The sequence below is a fragment of the Dermacentor silvarum genome, chromosome 11 (assembly GCF_013339745.2).
Source record: "Dermacentor silvarum isolate Dsil-2018 chromosome 11, BIME_Dsil_1.4, whole genome shotgun sequence".
Classification (NCBI taxonomy): domain Eukaryota; kingdom Metazoa; phylum Arthropoda; class Arachnida; order Ixodida; family Ixodidae; genus Dermacentor; species Dermacentor silvarum.
In genome coordinates this window covers 51114986-51136781 of record NC_051164.1, presented here as the reverse complement: position 1 = coordinate 51136781, position 21796 = coordinate 51114986, and the positions used below count along the sequence as shown (strand labels likewise).

General features: G+C 46.1%; 1 protein-coding gene across 1 annotated transcript in view; it reads left to right on the top strand.

The window, feature by feature from the left end:
• LOC119434048 (solute carrier family 4 member 11-like) overlaps nt 1-21796 on the top strand; it is a 344870-nt gene that overhangs the window by 300105 nt on the left and 22969 nt on the right. The window contains 3 exon segments of the mRNA XM_049659416.1: nt 11731-11800; nt 15712-15796; nt 18855-19179. Coding sequence (XP_049515373.1) covers nt 11731-11800; nt 15712-15796; nt 18855-19179 — 480 coding nt within the window.

Here is a 21796-nt window from a genome sequence, read left to right as displayed (position 1 = left end):
GTAAGCACATTCCTCTCCTGCCATAGCCGACTAGCTCATTGAAACACTTGACGCGTGCGTCACGTGCCAGGTTCTCGTGTTTTTTTACTCGTGACATGTGACACTTTGATACGGTGTGTTAGGCTGCACAGCCTTCGGGATGGGTCCACATTCCACAGTAGTTTCCGGATAGCAGCTAACGTCACGTAGAAAGCTACGAGACGTTCGTTGTATCGCCTTCATGATCGGCCGAGATCGAACAGGGTTTAACGTTTCATTGGGCGCATTGCAAACGCCGTTCGTGGTTTGAACATGGGCCACATGTCACAGCCATATGCACGTGCAATTGTACAGCACGTAGTCGCTTATGTCGTCAGAATCCATACGTCGGAATCCATACGTCGGAATTCATACGTCGGAATTCATACGTCGGAATCCATACATCGGAATTCATACGTCGGAATTCATACGTCGGAATTCATACGTCGGAATCCATACGTCGGAATCCATACGTCGGAATCCATACGTCGGAATCCATACGTCGGAATCCATACGTCGGAATCCATACGTCGGAATCCATACGTCGGAATCCATACGTCGGAATCCATACGTCGGAATCCATACGTCGGAATCCATACGTCGGAATCCATACGTCGGAATCCATACGTCGGAATCCATACGTCGGAATCCATACGTCGGAATCCATACGTCGGAATCCATACGTCGGAATCCATACGTCGGAATCCATACGTCGGAATCCATACGTCGGAATCCTTACGTCGGAATCCTTACGTCGGAATCCTTACGTCGGAATCCTTACGTCGGAATCCTTACGAAGGCCTCATTCACACAGCCGTCAAACGCTCCGTCACGTCACCGTCACGGCATCCGTTTTCGTCAGGGGAGAGGGTTTCCGAGTCGTTTTCCCCTCAAAAACGGCTCGCCGGCGACGCAGAGCGGTGCTCTACGTTTCCGTCGCCAGCACGGTGACGGATCCCCGCCCCTCAAATATCGACCAGTCAGAAATTAAGAAGCCGATGCTAAATACAGCCATATTACAAAGCTGAAGCTGGCAACAGCAGCGGCGGCTGGTTTGTTTACATGCGTGCCAGCATTGGTTCCACGTGCGGCACGTCGAAAACTCAGCTGTGCGTTTCGGTGGTGCTCAAATGTGCGACATGGACCACGCCGATGGCGGAACTTGCGATTCCTGCACATTTTTCGCCCCCACGTACTTGTTCGTCGCCGAGCTTTGCGCCCTTGTTGCGGTCTCCGCTTGCAAATCAAGAACAGCAGCAGAAAACCGCTCGGCATTGCGAAAGTCGCCTATTCGTACACTGCTCCGTCGCGCCTGCTGTGCGTTTTTTTGACGTGACGGTGACGTGACGGAGCGTTTGACGGCTGTGTGAATGAGGCCTAACTAACAAAAAAAATAACGGACTTGTAGAGTTTAAAAATACACTGCTAGAATTCGAGTGATATTTGGCGCTAACTTTTAATAACAGCCATAAGTATTTGCGGCTGAAAAGATGACACGAAAGAAAAACATAGTTTTCGAGTGCTGCATTATAAATCTGCTGCCCGGACGTATATTTCAATAGTGATCGCCACCGCTTCGCGAATGCCTTGATTTGTCGATTGATTTATTTCTCCAACCATCATTTCTGCATATTTCTCCCATTTATTTACGTAATTCACGCTCACACTCCATGCACTCCAACAGAGCATCCGGTATGTATACTCGTACGTTCATTAATGCACGCATGCGACTGTCGGCATAGTAGTCTAGTCAGCATCCTGCGCGAAATGGAGCCGTTGCCTGTCTGTTTGCGTATAAAAAAAACTGCTCAATCTTTTTCGTCTCAGTTCTATGCAGGAATACCCGTTACCAGCTGTTGCCACCTAAGCCAATTAAATGACTCTTAACAGGTTGTGAGCCTTTAATGTAGCGTATAGTGATGTTTCCTTGGGAGGAGCTACAATATAGAAGTTGCTGTACTGTTCTATCGAGACGTCGTAGACGCTACAAGTCTTAAAGTAGTTAGAAGAGCCAAATGAAGCCTTTCTATATACAGGGTGTCCAAGCTATCACGCAGCACGATTTTAAAAAAGAGGAACGGCTTTACGCGAAGCAAAGCTTGTGCGTATTGTTTCCAGTACGGTGGAGTAGCCGCCAGTAATTTTTTCGTTACTGAGATTTAATTGCGTAATTGTAATTAATTATCTAACTCGAGAAGTACTGCCCTAATTATCAAAGTGTCAATGAGAAAATTGTAGAGCAACATGAAAAACTCCCGATACAGCTTTCCGTTGCTCAATACGTGCTACATATGTGTTTTTTCGAGTGTGAAAGAAGCCCGCGAATACACGCAGAATTGCCGCACGACTGGTCACTTGAGGCACTTTGCGTGTATTCGCCGGCTTCTTTCACGCTCGGAAGAACACTTTTCTGTAGCACGTATTCAGCAACAGAAAGCTTTGATAATTAGGACAGTACTTCTCGAGTTAGGCAATTAATTACAATTACCTAATTAAATCTCAGTAACGAAAAAATTACTGGCGGCTACTCCACCGTACTGGAAACAATACGCACAAGGTTTGTTTCGCGTAACACCGCTCCTTTTGTTTTAAATCGTGCTGCGTGATAACTGGGATACCCTGTATATATATGTGTGTGTGTGTGTGTGTGTGTGTGTGTGTGTGTGTGTGTGTGTGTGTGTGTGTGTGTGTGTGTGTGTGTGTGTGTGTGTGTGTGTGTGTGTGTGTGTGTGTGTGTGTGTGTGTGTGTGTGTGTGTGTGTGTGTGTGTGTGTGTGTGTGTGTGTGTGTGTGTGTGTGTGTCATCAGCCTATATTTTAGGTCCACTGCAGGACGAAGGCCTCTCCCTGCGATCTCCAATTACCCCCGTCTTGCGCTAGCGTATTCCAACTTGCGCCTGCAAATTTCCTAACTTCATCATCCCATCTGGCTTTCTGCCGACCTCGACTGCGCTTCCCTTCTCTTGGTATCCATTCTGTAACCCTAATGGTCCACTGATTATCCATCCTACGCATTACATGGCCTGCCCAGCTCCATTCCTTCCGCTTAATGTCAACTAGAATATCGGCTATCCCCGTTTGTTCTCTGATCCACACCGCTCTCTTCCTGTCTCTTAACGTTAGTCCTAAGAATTTTCGTTCCATCGCTCTTTGTGCGGTCCTTAACTTGTTCTCGAGCTTCTTTGTTAACCTCCAGGTTTCTGCCCCATATGTTAGCACCGGTAGAATGCAATGATTGTACACTTTTCTTTTCAACGACAGTGGTAAGCTCCCAGTCAGGATTTGGTAATGCCTGCCGTATGCACTCCAACCCAATTTTATTCTTCTGTAAATTTCTTTCTCGTGATCAGGGTCCCCTGTGAGTAATTGACCTAGATAAACGTACTCCTTTACAGACTCTAGAGGCTGACTGGCGATCCTGAATTCTTGTTCCCTTGCCAGGCTATTGAACATTATCTTTGTCTTCTGCATATTCATCTTCAACCCAATTCTTACACTTTCTCGATTAAGGTCCTCAATCATTTGTTGTAATTCGTCTCCATTGTTGCTGAATAGGACAATGTCATCTGCAAACCGAAGGTTGCTGAGATATTCGCCGTTGATCCTCACTCCTAAGCCTTCCCAGTCTAAGAGCTTGAATACTTCTTCTAAGCATGCAGTGAATAGCATTGGAGAGATTGTGTCTCCTTGCCTGACCCCTTTCTTGATAAGTAACTTTCTACTTTTCTTGTGGAGAACCAAGGTAGCTGTGGAATCCTTGTAGATATTTGCTAAGATATTCACGTATGCCTCCTGTACTCCTTGATTACGCAATGCCTCTATGACTGCTGGTATCTCTACTGAATCAAATGCATTTTCATAATCTATGAAAGCCATGTAGAGAGGTTGATTGTACTTCGCAGATTTCTCGATTACCTGATTTATGACATAGACATGATCCATCGTAGAATATCCCTTCCTGAAGCCAGCCTGTTCTCTTGGTTGGCTGAAGTGTTGCCCTGATTCTATTGGAAATTATCTTGGTGAATATTTTATACAATACTGAAAGCAAGCTAATGGGTCTATAATTCTTCAGTTCTTTAACGTCTCCCTCCTTATGGATTAGTATAATGTTGGCGTTCTTCCAGCTCTCTGGTACACATGAAGTTGTGAGGCATTGCGTATAAAGGGCCGCAAGCTTTTCCATCTTCTCCAGCAGCTTTTCCCCTGGTCATGTCTTTCAAGGCCCTTCTAACTTCAGCGCTAGTTATAGAAGGAGCCTCTGTATCCGGTTCATCACTATTTTTAATGAAAGTAGCTTGGCTGTTTTGGGCACTGTACAGGTCAGTATAGAATTCTTCCGCTGCTTTTACTATGTCATCGAAATTGCTGATGATATTACCATGCTTATCTTTCAGTGCATACATCTTGCCTTGTCCTATGCCAAGCTTTCTTCATACTGATTTAATGCTGCGTCCATATTTTACGGCTTCCTCAATCATTCCCACGTTATAATTTCGAATATCCCTTACTTTTTTCTTGTTGATTAGTTTTGACAGTTCAGCGAATTCTATCTGACCTCTTGAGTTGCACATTTTCATCTTCTGTCGCTTCTTTATTAGGTCCTTTGTTTCTTGGGAGAGCTTACCTACTGGTTGCCTTGGTGCCCTACCTCCCACTTCAATTGCTGCTTCTGAGATCAACCTAGTTACGGTTTCATTCATTACCTCTATGTTGTCTTTATCTTCTTTTTCTAAAGCTGCATATTTGTTTGCAAGCACCAGCCTGAATTGGTCTGCTTTTACCCTTACTGCCTCTATGTTGGCCTTCATCAAGCTCATATCAAATGTGCGCCTCGAAGATGATGAATGCCTGGTCTCTTTTGATGTGATCTCTTTGTTCACCAGAGTATCCATTCAGTTAACTATATCCGCAACAAGGGATGCCCTGGAACGCGACGACACACTCGACGAGAGAACCCCCTTGAGTGTAGACGAGATCTGCCGCCTTCTCGAGCTATGCCTGTCAAATACCTACTTCACCTTCCGAGGCAGCTACTACAAGCAGGTGAAAGGAACTCCCATGGGGGCCTCAATTTCAGTCACCATGGCTAACCTAACGATGGAAAATATCGAAGACAGAGCTCTGAGTACTTTTTCCCCGAAGCCAAAAGTTTTCCTCAGGTACATGGATGATTGCTTCTGTATCGTGAAGGAGTCGCAAGTCGAAAACCTGCAGAGCCATTTAAATTCTATAGACCCGGATATACAGTTCATGTCGGAGCGCGAACAAAGCGGATCGTTACCATTCCTAGATGTACAAGTTACACGAACCAACGGCAATCTAAAATTCTCAGTCTACCGAAAACCAACCCACACAGGCCGCTACCTACACTTCGCATCCAACCATCCGGCAAACCACAAGGCATCGGTCGTAAATTCTTTATTGAAAAGAGTCGAAACTCATTGCATATTAGAATCAGATCAAAAGAAAGGAAGGAGAACGGTTCTCAACGAACTCAAAAGGAACGGCTATACAACGGAATTCATTCGAAAAACAACCCGACAACAAAAAAGAAAAAACAAACTACGAGACCTCCAACCGCTGACTCCCCCTCGACCACAGAAACGAGTGTCCATGCCATACGTCAAAGGTACCAGTGAAGCTCTCAGCCGAATATTGAAAAAAGGCCTCAAAGTCGCGCATAAACCGATGAACACTTTGAATATCCTCATTCCTAAACCAAAAGACCGTCCACCAAGAGAAAAATCTCAAGGCGTCGTCTATAAAATGAGCTGTGCCGACTGTCCGGCGTCGTACATCGGGGAAACCAAAAATCTAAAAGAAAGAATCAGACATGAAAACGACGTCAGAACATTCAACCGAATACGCAGCGCCGTCGCCGAACATTCCGAAGACGCCGACCGCAAGATTTCTTTCCAAGAAACCCAAATCCTTCAAACAGAGACAAACTGGCGAAAAAGGCTACTACTGGAGTCTTGGCACATTCAGAACACGGCGGGTAATGTAAACCGCGTGAAGGGCATCCTTCCTTCTTTGTATGTTCATGACCTTGCAGACGCGACGAAGGGAAGAAAGGACCCCCCGCTCTAGGTCAGCAACACCAAAACAACTCGTCCCCCCCCCCCCCCTGTCCCTCGTCAACGCATTCCCGCGACTAAAGGGCGCCCAGCATCGGTCAACCCAGCCGACCAGCGACGCCGAAGCCCCCCCCCCCCCCCCTCACCCAACTCCCCCCACCCCCAACCCACCACCTCTTTTGTCTGTCTAGAACAGGTGCCCTGCCAAGTGTCTCCGCACCTTACGCTCTCTCCCCTTTCCTCTCCTTTGTTACAACGGACCTTTTAAAAGCGGCACACCGCCATCTCCGAAGAATACCCCCTGAAGAAGGGGCGGAATTGGTTCCGAAACGTCGGGCTAGTAAATTTCCTTATTTGGTTGGAGTCAATCTCTAAGTCTTAATCAATTTTCCCAACCAGACAGGTAATTCTGTCGAAATGTTTAGCTTCACCACTGTGACTTGCTTTACTAACACCGAACCTCTTTCGCTGGTACCTCTTCACACCGAATCACCACCTTTGTCTACCACAACTGATGATCATGCTTCTTCCGCTGCTTTAAAGGACGCGATAAATCTCGATCTGACTGCTGCGCAGAAAGACCTTTTGGCCCTACTGCAAAAACACAGCGCCTTATTTGACGTTAATTCCAAACTTCTGGGGCGCACTTCCGTCGCAGTGCATGGCATTGAAACCGAAGGCAGTTCTATTGTACGCCGCCGCCCGTATCGCGTGTCTTCCGCAGAACGGAAAATCATTGTAGACAACGTTGACGACATGCTTAAAAGAGACATCATTCGGCGATCCTCCAGTTCTTGGTCGTCTCCTGTTGTGTTGGTCCGCAAGAAAGACGGCTCTGTACGATTTTGCGTCAATTACCGAGCGCTTAATAAGATCACGCGCAAAGACCTATATCTGATGACAAGAATTGACGATGCCATTGACTCCCTCCAGGGCGCTGAATATTTCTCAAGTTTAGACCTTCGATCCGGGTACTGGCAAATACCCATGGACGAAGCGGACAAGGACAAGACAACCTTTGCAACGCCTGATAGACTTTACGAATTCAACGTCATGCCCTTCGGTTTATGTAATGCTCCTGCAACATTTGAACGCATGATCGATACAGTTTTACGCGGCCTTAAGTGGAAGACCTGTCTGTGTTATTTAGATGACATCGTTATTTTTTCTACAACTTTTCATCAGCACCTTGAGCGTTTGGACGAAGTTTTCGCATGCATTTTCAACGCTGGACTCCAACTCAACACAAAAAATGTCATTTTGCCCGAAAGAACATCAAAGTGTTGGGGCACCTTATCAGTAAATATGGCGTTCGACCAGATCCCGACAAGGTTGCTGCCGTGCTTCGCTTCCCTCGCCCCGAAAATCAAAAACAATTAAGAAGCTTCTTGGGCCTGGCATCCTACTTCCGCCACTTCATCAGTCATTTTGCTGTCATGGCGTCGCCGCTGCACAAGTTGCTGATGTCGGGCACTGCTCTTACTTGGACAGACGACTGCGAGCTTTCTTTCCAAGCCCTCAAGCAAGCCTTAACAACCGACCCTGTCCTCTGTCACTTCGATGAGAACGCACCAACTTGTTTGCACACCGACGCTAGTGGCCATGGGATCGGTGCTGTCATTCTACAGCGTGATACCATTACACGAGAGAGAGTCGTTGCTTATGCCAGTCGCGCATTAACGGCTGCCGAAAAGAACTACTCGATAACAGACCAGGAATGCCTCGCAGTAGTTTGGGCCATACAAAAGTTTCGACCATATCTTTATGGACGCCACTTCAGTCATAACCGACCACCATGCCTATATGCTGGTTGTCGTCAATGAAAATTTTGTCTGGACGCCTTGGTCGCTGGGCAGTCCGATTACAAGAGTACGATTTTGACGTTGTCTACAAGACTGGGAAAAAGCATCAAGATGCCGACGCTCTGTCTAGCTGCCCCCTGCCACTATTATCTTCGAGCACGTCTCTGCATTGCTCACCACTTGATAATGAGACTGTCTCCACTTACGTTACTACCTCTAGCGGTTACTGACACGCCATCTTCTAATCGCAGAACTCAGTTCGCCTCGTGTCAACGTTCTGATCCCTACTGCAGCAGCATCATCCAACGCCTGTGCGCTACTATTTCTGCACCAAATGCCCGATTACGTCGACAACTGCGACTGTTTAAGCTCGACAACGATGTGCTGCACCGGTACATTTACAACACCGACGGCCACCGCCGAGTACCTGTTCTTCCACGTTTGATGCGCACACAAATCCTTGAAGCCTTTCACGACGACCCATCTGCTGGCCACTTGGGTTTCCACAGAACATACCACCGCGTTAGGAGTCGTTTCTTTTGCCCGGGCATGTCTACCTTTGTGGCCAAGTACGTCGCTTCTTGGGTCCATTGTCAACGGCGGAAACGGCCCACTTCGCCTCCTGCTGGCCTTTTACAGCCCATCTTATGTCCCGAGACACCTTTTGCCATCGTTGGAATCGACCTGGTCGGACCTCTGCCCATAACGCCAGCAGGTCATTGATGGATCGTGACAGCTGTCGACCACCTCACACGGTACGCAGAGACCGCACCTATACGCTCTAGCTTGGCCTCAGACGTTGCCGGCTTCTTTCTGGATGCCATTGTGCTGCGTCATGGTGCACCTCGTGTACTGTTGAGTGATCGCGGCAAGACTTTCATGTCACAAATGATCGAAGAAGTACTCAGAGCTTCTGGCACAGTTGATAAGACGACATCCGCATACCACCCTCAAACAATGGCTTAACAGAGCGATTTCATCGCACGCTAACAGATATGATATCAATGTATATCGGGCCAAGCCACGACAACTGGGACAAACTTTTACCGTTTGTGACGTTTGCTCACAACACTGCTATCCAACAAACTACAGGGTACTCACCCTTCTACCTCGTTTACGGCCGTTCGCCGACATTCACCATCGACGCCGCTTTCTTAACTGCCCCAACTAACACCTCGGCCAATATACCAGAACAGTTCGTCTCGCGACTTGACGAATATCCGTGACCGTGCTCGCTTCAACACAGAAGTCAGTCAACTAGACCGCAAGCAACGTTACGACATCTCTCGTCGAGACGTCTCCTTTCGTCCTGGAGATGAAGTGCTCCTTTGGACGCCCATTCGTACACCCGGATTGTGTGAGAAGTTTGAATCGCGCTTCCTTAATTGGCCCCTACATTATTAATGAACAAACATCCCCAGTGAACTATCGCGTTACTCCCATCGAGATTTCTTCCGACCATCGTTATCGTGGTTCGGAGACCGTTCACGTTTCGCGTCTCAAACGATTCGTTCGGCGCCTCCCTCCTGGCTAAGTCGCGGCCTGGCTGGCTGCTTGCGCGCGCGGGGAAATTAGTGTGAGCATTATTCATACGCTTCATATTCTTATCTGTACATTCTCATCATCACCGTTTTGGGGCCTGGTAGTGGGGCTCTCGCTCGAGAGAATAAATGAGTCTGACTGTCTAAACCTTGTCTCACAATAATATATGTACTTCTTCATTCGATTGAAACTTATTTTCCTGAGAGCCTGCTTGAGTGGTTTTAGCGTGTAGTCATTATAATCGGTTCTTGTTGCATGCTCGTTGTTGCATGTTGTTCTACTCGCATCATTTGTTGAGTATGTAGCATGAGGTGGACACTCAAAGTGCCTGTCTTGAATGGTGCAACTGTTGCGCCGTCAGTTTGAGTATTGTAACTCTCTGGCGTCAAAAATCGCTGTGCTTGACTCAGGTGACGAGCACCGTTAATGGGTATCTTACTGATTGTGAATTTTCTACTTCATTTGCACACCTTGCTGCTGTCACAACAGATCATTACTATGCTAGGCATTTATTCTCAGAAGAAATTCATACATTTTGCATTACTTTGCTCCTAACAAATACAATAACAGAATGATTTTCGTGTTTGATACATGTTTCGAGTGGGGCAGCCCTCTTAAGACCAGACTATCAGAATGTTCATTCAATAGCACGCTTCCGTCACCTACCAAATACTTCCTGTGAATGTATCTCTTGTTTTGGAATTCTACCGAATGCTTTTTACACAAGTAGCAACAAATTTGCCAAATTCATTGGTGCGAAATATCGAGACTTGGTGACAAATTTATAGTTTTCATTTCACTGGTCCTCTAAGCCGTCATTACGGCATCTCTCACAGTCATGGTGCCACTTTAAGACGCTAAAATAGCACTAAAAAGCAATGCCTAAATTAGGCGGCTAAAGTATTCCCTAAAAAAAATGTCGCACTTTCGCCCGAAAGGCGAAGCATCGATTGCGATAGCAAATTAGTAGAGAGCTATTCGGAGTAGGGATGGTAGTTTTATCGGCTGCATAAACTTGGACACATTCGCTTACTAACTGAATTAACAAGCGTGGTGTCAGCGCGCACAAGCAAACATGAATAGATCACACTGAATGACCGCAGACAACGACTGTCAAACGTTGGCAGCGGGCGAAGGTTCGTGAGGTCTATCGCTTCAACGGAGTTAGAAAACAATGAGTTAGAAAACTATTTCTCACATACATTATCACAACCATAAGCAGTATTTGTAATTATTTTCTCTTCTTTAATGTGAAATTTCCTGTATTTTGTTATGTTTAATGCCCGATTGTTGTTTGGCACAGCTTTCTTTTTTCATCCACGTATAAATTCAAATGTGCGGTTCTTTTTCTTGTAGTTACATACTGTCCTAAGGCAAGCATTTTGATTTTGTAACGTGGCCATGGGCTGCATCCTTTTTATGCACTGCTTAAATTTTCCTATTTTTTGTCTATTTTTGTCGTTACTTGTCAACTGTATTGCCCCTCCTGCATGGGCCAGTATGTTGGCCTGCAGTATGAATAAATAAATAAATAAATAAATAAATAAATAAATAAATAAATAAATAAATAAATAAATAAATAATAAATAAATAATAAATAAATAAATAATAAATAAATAAATAATAAATAAATAAATAAATAAATAAATAATAAATAAATAATAAATAAATAAATAAAAAAATAAATAACTGAGCGGCGAATGCACAGCGCATACAAAAGTAAGAGCCGTGTGGAGATAAAAGACGGTGCGGGCGACCGCCACAGCCGGGCAAAGTACGAGCGCGATTGTTGGTAGAGTAGAAGCTGCGCCCCCCCCCCCTCCCTCCTGCGCTGCCTTCCCGCTTTCTTGCTTTTGCGTGGGAGATTGAGTGGCAAGTTCCCCTTGCCCTCAGTTGCAAGAGACGCCTTTGGTGCCGCAGCACAGCGTCGCCCCGCCTCCCTCCCTCCCATACCCCCACGGCCTTTCGAGCGACGGTCGCGTTTGCTTGCCGCCGTGCGTTCGCTCGCGCATCCGGCGCGCGGCGACGATTTTATCGCCATTGGACTTTATACGGAACCTCACGGCGACCGCGACGGCAGAAATCCGGTTGAAGTGTCCATATAATTGCTATCGCAATAAAATATTTTGTACGATTTGGCTGACAGGGGTGGGCTGATTGTTAGATGGGAGGATTATTTCTTTTCATAATGATGAGTCCCAAAAGATGGGCAAGCTATTATTACATTATAATTGTGCCTGTAGTTCACCACAGCCATTTATTTCACCCGTAACCTTTATTTACATTTCAGGTTCTGGGAGGTGGTGAACCAGCAACAAATGTTAGTGAAACCAAGCAAGCCTTTTTCATATCCGAACAAGGTGAGCACATTTGTTAGAATGGCTTCTCGTCCACCAGTAAATAGTTGATGATCGTGAATCAAAACTGCAGATCTCCACGTCACTCAAGGCGCCCTAGTGTGATGAACCTTTGCTAAGATATGTGCTAAGAGGAAGCGAACACAAATGTACTGAGAAAGTGTGCCGGTCTGGGTTGGTTGATACATCAATAGGACGGGAACAAACAGCGCTAGGACAGGACGAAGTCAGTCGTACTTGTCTGTCATACCCACTTTGTCCCGTCCTAGCGCTGTTTCTTCCCGTCCTAAAAATGTAATGCCCGCTTACATACCCTGTAAACTGGAGCTCAGTTGTTCTGAGCTTACCGAAGTGTGCAAAACCCATCAACGATTATTGGGATGGCTTGAAAGCGAATGCGATGGATGCAACCACTCCACCGCAGCATCTAAACCTTCAGACGGCCCAAAGCTGTCGCGTAACAGCAAGTGCGTCTCAAGGAGTAATAATAGACTAACATAATTAACACCCTAAAAATATGAATAATGGTGTAAATGTGTATATAATCGCACCCTGACACCCTTTCTGGGTGTAAAGATGTGAGTTATAGACAGATCGAAACTTTGATTCCCTTACAAGATTGTGACTTATTTTACAATGTATAGGGTAGGGGGCGGGGGGGGGTGTTGGCGTTAGGCGACGAACGTGCCCCGTAAGTTGCACGTGCGAGAGGTTGTAAGGGTGTGCGGTATAATCAAATTGACACACTTATTAACTTTTAATGGTCTACATATTCCACCCTAAGTTGGCGCTCGGCGACGAATGCGCCCTGCAACTTGTATGTGTGAATGCACACGCGTGTTGCATCGCCGACAAGAACCACGAGCTCTCGTGTATGATTTCGCACGTGCTTTGGTAGCACTGAGCCTGCAGAACCCTAGCAAGGAGGTGTCTTGCTCCCAAAAAACTACGGACCTGTGTTCTATTAGCACAGAACGCTTAAATACCTCTGTGTATTACACCAAAAAAGTGCTTTCAAGTCAGCTACATGCAGGAGGCGCCCCTTTATAGTTTATCTCATAAAATATCTTTATCGTGCTTCATGCACAGGTAAACAATGTTTTACGTAATATACGGTGAAATTATTTTTTTGTGTATTAGTACTTACCTGCAGATGGGAATGGATGAAAATATGCGCGGCTCTGTTTCACTGAACAAACCGCTGTGGTTTCACCAGCGTCTTTCTTCTCCGCTAAACTTCGGCGGTGAAAACCTGAATCCTGCCAGGGTCCTTGTTTCTAAGCTGTAAAATCATAACAAAAAGCAGTCAAAATTATTTCGGAGCCTTACCCTACGGTGCCACTCGCTGGTCCAAAATCCCAGCATTGCTTTGGTCCGGCAAACCCTACGAATCAAGCATTCGATCAATCAACCAACCCCAGACCATGAAAGTGCTGGCGAGTAGGGCAAAAGCTTGAAATTTTTCTCTTTAGCTACTCGTCCTGTGTTTGGAGCTAAAGTAGAAAAAAAAACTTGAATAAGAACCTTACAGTTTTTCAAGGTACTGCCCGAATAATTTGCACCGTCTTGTTTCTACGTGGAGGCGGTTCCTCCAGTTCAAATTAACCACAGAATGGCCATCAACTTGGCACTTGCTTCATTTTTGCATTTTGATATATTCACCCTGTGTAATGTGACACCCTCGTCTACGGTCATTGCATGAATAAGAAGAAAACAGTTTGAGCCACGCGTTTAATGTAAAAGCTTTAGACTAGCTAATATTGTATTCCAGTTGGATGACATTGCAACAGATGTTGATATCAGGCTTTACTGCTAAATTCAGGCCGAGGTCATGCGGTCGTCCATCCTTTTTTTTTTTTCGGTGTACTCGTCCCAGCTGACACAGCACTGATTAAAACCCTGCTTGTTAATTTTGTGATGATGAGGACTATGACCTTAGATTTTGCGACGCATACCCACTGTAGGAGATAGGGCAGATGTGGGCGGCGTCGGTAAAACAAAAATGTAGAAATGACGTTAGTTGTTTTTTTTTTTTATTTGAAAGTTTTCTTTGCGGCATAAAATGTGTGGAGCATGCATGGTATATGTAGAGTGCGGTCCACTGTCAAAGGAAACACTCAGATTTGAGGCCTTAATTTTTTTTTTCGATTGGCTGCAGAAGTGCCATTGCACTTGACAGTTGTGTGAAGGCGAAATTATTCCGCTGCAAATGCACGTGATTGCACTCTTTCGAGAGAGGAAAATCTGGGCATGTGTTCTGTTTTATGTCAACTCCGAGCACCGATGTGTTCCCTTTAAATGGGGACTACTCTGTACATGTCTATTTGCCTTAAATTTGAAACAAATATGCAATCGAAACATCTTCGAAAAAAAAGGAACTAAAAAAAACATTAAATTCCATTGAGCGTGTGCTCAGCGGAATTCAATTTTCTGTGCGAGAGAAAAAGAATTCCATGCTAAAATTTTTCGTGTTCTTTCTTTTTTTTTGTAATTCACATTTTCATTTTCTGTAACGTATAGATAGCGATGACTTCATACCTATATCGGGTAGCTTTTAATTTCACTAGTTCCAGTTACCACTTTTTATTGAATTCATATTCTTCAAAAGTAATTATTTTTTATCCCTTGCACCATGAGATTCACGGCCGATCTCCCATAGTGGGCTCCCCCAGTTCAGCGAGAAACAATCAACCAACCATCCAAGACTGTTCCTCGTGTTTGTAACTGGTTATCAGGGCTTAGCGATTACGGCACCAAAAATGTTGTCCTTTGGTGCCTGTCAATTAGGCACAAGCCATGGATCGAACATTAGTGCTGTACACAAATTCATTGAAGTGTCCGGAGGGTTACGTCGCTAGGGTACGTCCCGTGCAACACTTCATTTTATTTTTGTATTTTCCTAAGTTTATGTATAGGTCTTCTCAAATTTTGTTTCAGCATTTAGGTGCCTAATGTTTCGTTTTGAATGTTTGCCTTTGCCCCTTCTGGTATTTTGTTGGGTGCGCTTTTCAAACAACCCAGTGTGGCCAATCACCCCTGTGGGTACGAGCCATGTTTTGAGGCAACAACAACAAGATTGTGCACGAGCAGGCTGATACAGCTGCCGAAGCAGCGTCACTACACGGCGTTCTCTTGCTTCTTGTCCAATGCGAGCCGAGAGAAGCGTTCAAAAAGACGACTCTTGATGATTCAGCACTCAGTCTTAGCGTGACTCTGTTGTCTGCATATATAAACACGCAGCAGTGCAGATCTCAGCTGAATTGAAAGTACACAGCACGCGCTTGTATAGGGTGCTTTGTACCCCACTTTTAGCACGTGGCGTTTAGCCTAGCTGAACAAAGTAGGGTGAAGGCTTTGTAGGAGAAGCAAGCACTCGCTGGTCATTGAGAATACTGGGCCACGAAATTGACAAAACGCTGTTTCTTGTTTTTATCGCGTGGGGCTACCGATGCATGAGAACAGGGGGGCTATTTGGCATGTCCATTTTGTCTGCTGTTGAAGTTATGATTGGCTGAAGGCGCGTGTCTCCTTCTGATGTGTACCCAAGCCCAGCCAATCAGCACTTAAGTAGCAGACGAAATGGGCATATCAACTAAGTGGACACTTACAGAATGTTCCCCAGCTGTGGCATTAGTCCTATTACAAATGACGAGTTCCATAAACGTACAGGAGAGGTGACTTTCTTTAATATAAGAACATCGATTTCCTGTTTACCAATTGCTAAACAGTCTGTCACGGCGCGTTCTGGATCAATGGCTGCTTAACAGATCTCTTGCATAAGGCTGTTGTCGCTGGTATTAATGCAGTTCTAACAATAGTCCAGAAGTTACCGGTAGCAGGGGCGTGCTCTCCATCTCATCTCCATCTCACGACCCGAGCTGTGCAAGGCTGACAGCAATGAATGTGCATTACAGTTGCCATGCCAACGAGGACTATCCAGGGCGTTTGCAGCTACGGCAATGGGGACTTCGACTACGACCAGAGCTGGATGTGTGTCATGTGAGTTTATAGAGATGCCCTCAAGCTTTCAAACTTCCTACATTCGGACTGGCCGAGCGCATGATGGCGAGCAAAATATCTAGTCTGTTCCGAGATTATATGCTTTTAAGCGTCAGCTTCTTTGCTAAAAATCTAATCCTTCAAGGCATCGACACATGCATGGAGGAAGAACAAGACGTGAAGGGAGCACTGTGCAATATACTTGAGGCCACACGAGTCGGCCCAGCACTTTATCGTCACGTCAGTGCGCGCCACGTCATAGGTTTCAGTGCTTCCACCCTGAGGCAGAGCCACGGCACAGCAGCCGAACAAGTGCGCGTTGATTGAAAATTACCGGAAACCAAAGATTCTCGGCCAATATGCGCTAAGTCTCGGAGGTTACGTATTGGGCCGACTTTTTGAGGGGAAAATCGAAGGCAATGGCTTCACACGGAGAGCTGGTTTGCCAAGGCTGGCTGCGCGACATGATGCTCACTCTTAGTTTATTTCCTTTGTCCCTGGACGCATGCATCAGCGCCCTAACCGTATAGCTGGAGAGGATGCACTACGGAGTGTGAGCAGGCAGTGTAGATAGTCGTGTGATTGTGAAGGAGCGTGAAGGTAAAATGGGAGGCGGGCGCTCGGTGAGCATCTGCGATACTAACTGTACTCGCCAGCGCGTGAGTGAATGTGCATCACGAAACTCGCTTCGCGCGCGCGCGGCCCAGTAATAGTCATGACGTGTATAATATGAATGAAAAATATAGGAGTATGAGTAGGGGGGTGCTAAGGTGCATTGAAAGAACAGTTGAAACGCCCCGAGAGCCTTACCAGAATCGTCAGTCATAAATAAGTTCAAGGACGCTAACGCTGTCATTGAGAGTCATTATGGATGGTTTCTGCACGAATAAACAGGAAAAATATCGCATTTTGCCCGAGTTCTCCGCCTCTCAAGAAGAAGCAATGCAACGTTAAGACATGGCACTGAATCACGCGCTAGAGAAGTGCGACCACCGAAGCACGACTAGTATTCTGCACTAGAATAGAATTTAAAGAAAGGCAGAGTGATCGACCTCAGCTTTTGCACCCTAAGATTCTACCTGGGCATGTATTCTCGGACGTTACTTTCGGCGGTATAACTTTGAGGGCAGTGATTGGCTAGTTGACTGAAACCGGATGAGCTGATTGGCTGGTTGAGCAAAATGGCTCGCATCACACAACGTGCCTTGTACTACGTTACCCGAAAGCAATCGTATCGCCGAAAGTGATCGTCCCAGAATATGGCCCCTATAGTATTGCAAAGAAAAAAATAGGAAAGAGGGAGATATAATAAGCACCGGGGTACTAAGTATTGAATCAATTGTAAAATTGAATCATGTAAAAACCGTAGTACGGCCCTAATAGTTATTGCAGTACGCATCGCGTGGGGGCCCGCGTTGATGGGGCCTTGCGTTGATGCTTCCCAAAAAAGGCACCTAAATCTGTCGATCTATGCTGGGCAGACGCAAAATATATGCGCTAGTGTCTCGTATACATGGCAGTGATCGCAATCTGGACTTCTCTCACGGTTGATGAAGTGTGCACAGCGCCAGTTGAAATGGCGAACCAAATGCTATGCTGTGCACCAAGCTTCTGTCGAAGCGTTAGGGTTTTATTAGCACGCGAAACCTCATTTCTCAGCCGAATTTATGGAAGTGACTGTCTTGTTCAGCCCAGGCATCACGTGTGAAGCTCGGTATCATTATAAGCAAGAAGGCAGGTGGCATACGTTCTTTCAAAAAGCATTGCGCGTTGCAGTTTCATTACGTTGCATTACCTTTCATACTTAAAACGTAAACATAAGGACACAAGAAGGAAAACCAGACAGTCCTGTCTCGTTTTCCTTCTTCTGTCCTCACTTTTTGCGCTTTAATTCAAATACGAATTTTTAGAAGCTCGGCCAAATTTAATTTCTCTTTTAATTACCCTTTCCCACCGCAGCGTCTAGGTAACCGATCTATTTCGTGGCCCCTTTGCTACGCGTCATCTATATGGTCTGCAATATCGACGGCGAAAATATAATAGGAACCTTTTGTGAGCTGGACCACGATTGCTTGTAGCGCAGGCTTATAACCGCCCACGCACTAGGCAGTTCGTCACCTAGCTTGGCAGCAGTTGATGTAGATAGATGTGTGGTCAACATTACAATTGCGGGATGAAAAAACGAGTTGCTGCTGCAGCCGATGGCACGTCTGAGGTGGACAGTGCTGTCCAACGTTGTGCATTCTCGTAAGTGGCATAAGGACCCTCAGGCTGGGATATGGAACACGGGATTTCTTCGTGATCCCGGGCATTCGGATGGGAACACATGGCCTAGGCAGGACCCATGGAGACGTTCTAGGGATCCAGGCAGGAGTCAATCCTGGACGCCAATGTGACGAATAAGAATTCCTTATCCGCTATATTATTCCGTTCTTATCATTCATCGTTCATGACATGCCAATCTCAGTGATAACGTAGTGGAACGCCACTTGAACTGCTGATTAAGCGCGACTAGGAATAGCACTGAAATACTAGAATCTGCGCACATTTTCACCGCCTTAGAGTGACAGCGATATGCGTTCATGTTTCTTGGGTGGGGCGTACACCAGGGGGTATAATTTTACGTATAGGCTCATAGTTTAGTCCAGAAAGCCTAGACAGGCGACAAAGACGACATTTTGTTTTGAAAACAGAGAAAAGGAGGAAGAAAGCTTCTATCGAAACCCTGTTAATGGCGCGCTCCGTACGGGAGTATTCCTTTTCAAAGCCGCGTCTTTAGTGATTTTCCTCCCGCGTTCGAGGCATCTTCAACAAGGTTTTGCCTTCGGAGAGAATGTTCTTGTATATTTACGATACGATGGTCTGGCAGGCCTAAAGAAAAGCCGAAGGATGTTAAGCTGAGACACCTATGAGGCAGCAGCTTGTACGAAGCCCAGGGGGGGTTCGGGCGTAGGCGCTGGAGAGGCCGTCCGCGTTCGATAGACTAGGAGGTCAGCTGTCCGCATCAAATGGGCGTCTATGAACGCGGTGAATGGCACTTGCCGCTGACGATTTGCAGGTGCTCCGTGCCAACGCTGCACAGGAAACGCGTGGCAGTGGCGCGCCTCAAACACCCGACCAACATGGGTCGAACCTGTGGAGACGTCCGGTTTCTGATCGCGGTGCTGACCCCGAGCAAGGAGAAGGGCACCAAGAACGCGCTGGAGACCGGTCGCACGTTCGCCACGCTGTTTGCGGACTCGGAGTTTCGTCAGAGGCTTTGGGAAGCGCGCTCGGCCGCGCAGTTTGCCGACGAGCTGTCCGAGCACGCTAGCCGCCTCGCTGCTGACCAGAGGGACACCCTGGCGCCCAATGGTCGACCGCCAGACGCTGCGCAAGACAGTGTGCGTGTGTCTAAACTTCACTTGTATTTGCATCGCTGCGTCTACCTCTCCTCAGTGTGCATCTGTATGAACTGCCGCATGTCTTGTAAACAGTGTAGTGCGTAAGCCTAAACATGGTATGGCATCACCGTTGTGACCGGTGCTATGCGTAAACGGTGTATATGGTTAGACGTTCCATATTCGATGATAAGAAATGCATTTGTAGGCATCTCATTTTTTCAATGTCGTGAATTTACGTGACCAACTTCATAAAAGCGTCGCTTCGCGTAGATTGCAACATGTGCCTAATCGGCGTAGGTTTCAATGCGATCGCATTATACACGACACTCACCGGCCATCGTTCTTGGTGTCGACAACAAAAAATTAAGCGGGCCGATCCCGGAGGCTGCGTAAACAAAGGCCTGGTGGGCCGATCTTGATACCAACGTGCGATGTGCGTCTTCGCATTGGTTTTTAAGGCTCTCTTCAGCGCGGGCCGATCCCCGAGGATAATCTAGCGGGTTGGTGGACCGAGCGTTATACCAGTGCATGCGCGAGATGTTTCCTCGCAAAGGTTTTTAATCTGGTTTGAAATCGACCCGATGCAGGAGGCAGTGTAATCAAAGTCGTCGGTAGGGTGATCCTGATAATGTTATCGCATTACAGTTGATCAGGAGTATAGTACTATGAGGGCCGGTGTGTTTCTTCAAGGCAATACGAGCATTTCTGTATTGCCGTCACTGCGTTAATCTTTATTTTCTCCTGAGAGCCGAAGGCAGCTCGAGGATATAATCGCTTTTCAAGTCACCTTTATATTTGTTATGGTAAAAGCCGCTTATCTTTGCTAAAATATAGAATAAAGAAATATAGAAAAATATAGAATATAGAAAAATATAGAAATATAAAAAATATATAATAAAATATAGAATATAGAAATTGCAGAATTTGGGCATTGTTATCTGCTACCAATCGCATAAAAATTGAAATGCCTTGATAGCAGAGGGTCACGAGGTTTAACCATATCTGTTGCGTTGAGTCTGTTCTAGACGAAAAAATGCGAAGTCCTCACTGCCGGGGCCTTAAAAAGAACGCTCACCTTGTACAACTACAAGCAACGAGACTAATCTGTTACGCACCACGGTAGCCCAGTGGATGACGCGTTAAGCTGCTGAGCTCGAGGTCGTGGGTTCGACCCCAGTTGAGGCTCGTGTTCTTAGATTTACGTGCACGTTAAGGAACCCCAGGCGGACAAGATTAATCGGGAGTTCTCCAATACCATTGCAATTTCGGGAAATACCTAATCTAATATGAAAGCAAAACAAAGGCAGGAATCCTTATTCCTGTGCCAACGTTCCGACACAAGGATGTGACTTTATCCGGTTTCCTCGGTCCTTTATCTCCTTAAAGTGGTTATGAGTTACACTGGGAAATTATATGCATACAATACCTAAAACGAAGGTCGTGAACATGTTATGACTGTAGAGCTGTTAACCGGTGTCTTCTTCAAATAATGAAACCATGTTCACTACCCATTTCGATATCTGCACTATATATAAGTTAACTAAAGTGTAAAATCGTTTAAATTATTCTTCAATGCTGACTGTGGCCTGCTTCATGCTTAGGGAGGACCATTTAGTCGCATAACAGAAACGTTCGGCAGCATGTTACACTCCTGTAACACGCGAAGGCTGCACACTTGTCACTTGGTAACGCGCCTTCTCACATCATCGCGTTGCTGCTTTCGCAGTTCGGCTTCTTCGACTCGTTTTCCACGCTTAGCTGCGGCTTGACGCGCTCGTATAACGGGGTTACACTCGCGCCAACAATGTATCTCTTCGACTTTAATTTGAATCCTCTCAACGTACGCTCTTCTGTGTGTTGTATGGGTGATTTCAATGAAAGTATGCACTGTTCGCTTCACTTTGCTGAGTGCTTGTAGCCTATGCAATGCCTGAGGGATGAGCCCTTGCATTTTAAAGCGAAGCTTTGTACCTCTACCAGCCAAGGGTTCTGTCGTGTCCGTCGTTGCAATCAAAAAACGATCCCGACGAACCGCTAACAATTGCAGGTATAGCAGGATAGCTTACTTGAATTCAGGCATTCGGCGTACAACTAAGCACTCGTTTCCGCAAGAAAAACCACAAAAACAAGCTTCAAAGTGATGAGCCAACATGATTGATAAGGGCTGCGGGCAAACAACGGAAACAGGCTCGGCGCGGTCCGTAAGATTAGATTGCAGCTGTTGCAAAGCTTATGCAGCTGCTTGAAAGAGGGTTGACGTCATTCGAAACCCTGCCAGCCTAGTAACTGCTTCGGTTCATTTTCTAGACTACCCCACTATGGGGTAGTCTAGTAGTGTATATCACACCGATCATAAAGCAGTAGTGAACATTGTTGTGAAGTAAATAATAATAAAGGCCGTGGTTAAAGTTACGTTGTAGTGTGTGAAATATCAAGTGCGCCGCAGTCACCGTGAGGGTGGCGTAAGAAGCTTCGCTTTCCAACCACCTTCACAGGGTGAATTGGCGGGCAATTTTTTGCTTGCTTAGGGGGGGTATGAGCCAGTGCTGATGATAATTTTTGTACCACTGGACCGGACGACGCGTTTTTGCAAGGTCATCGGGGATACGGGCAACTT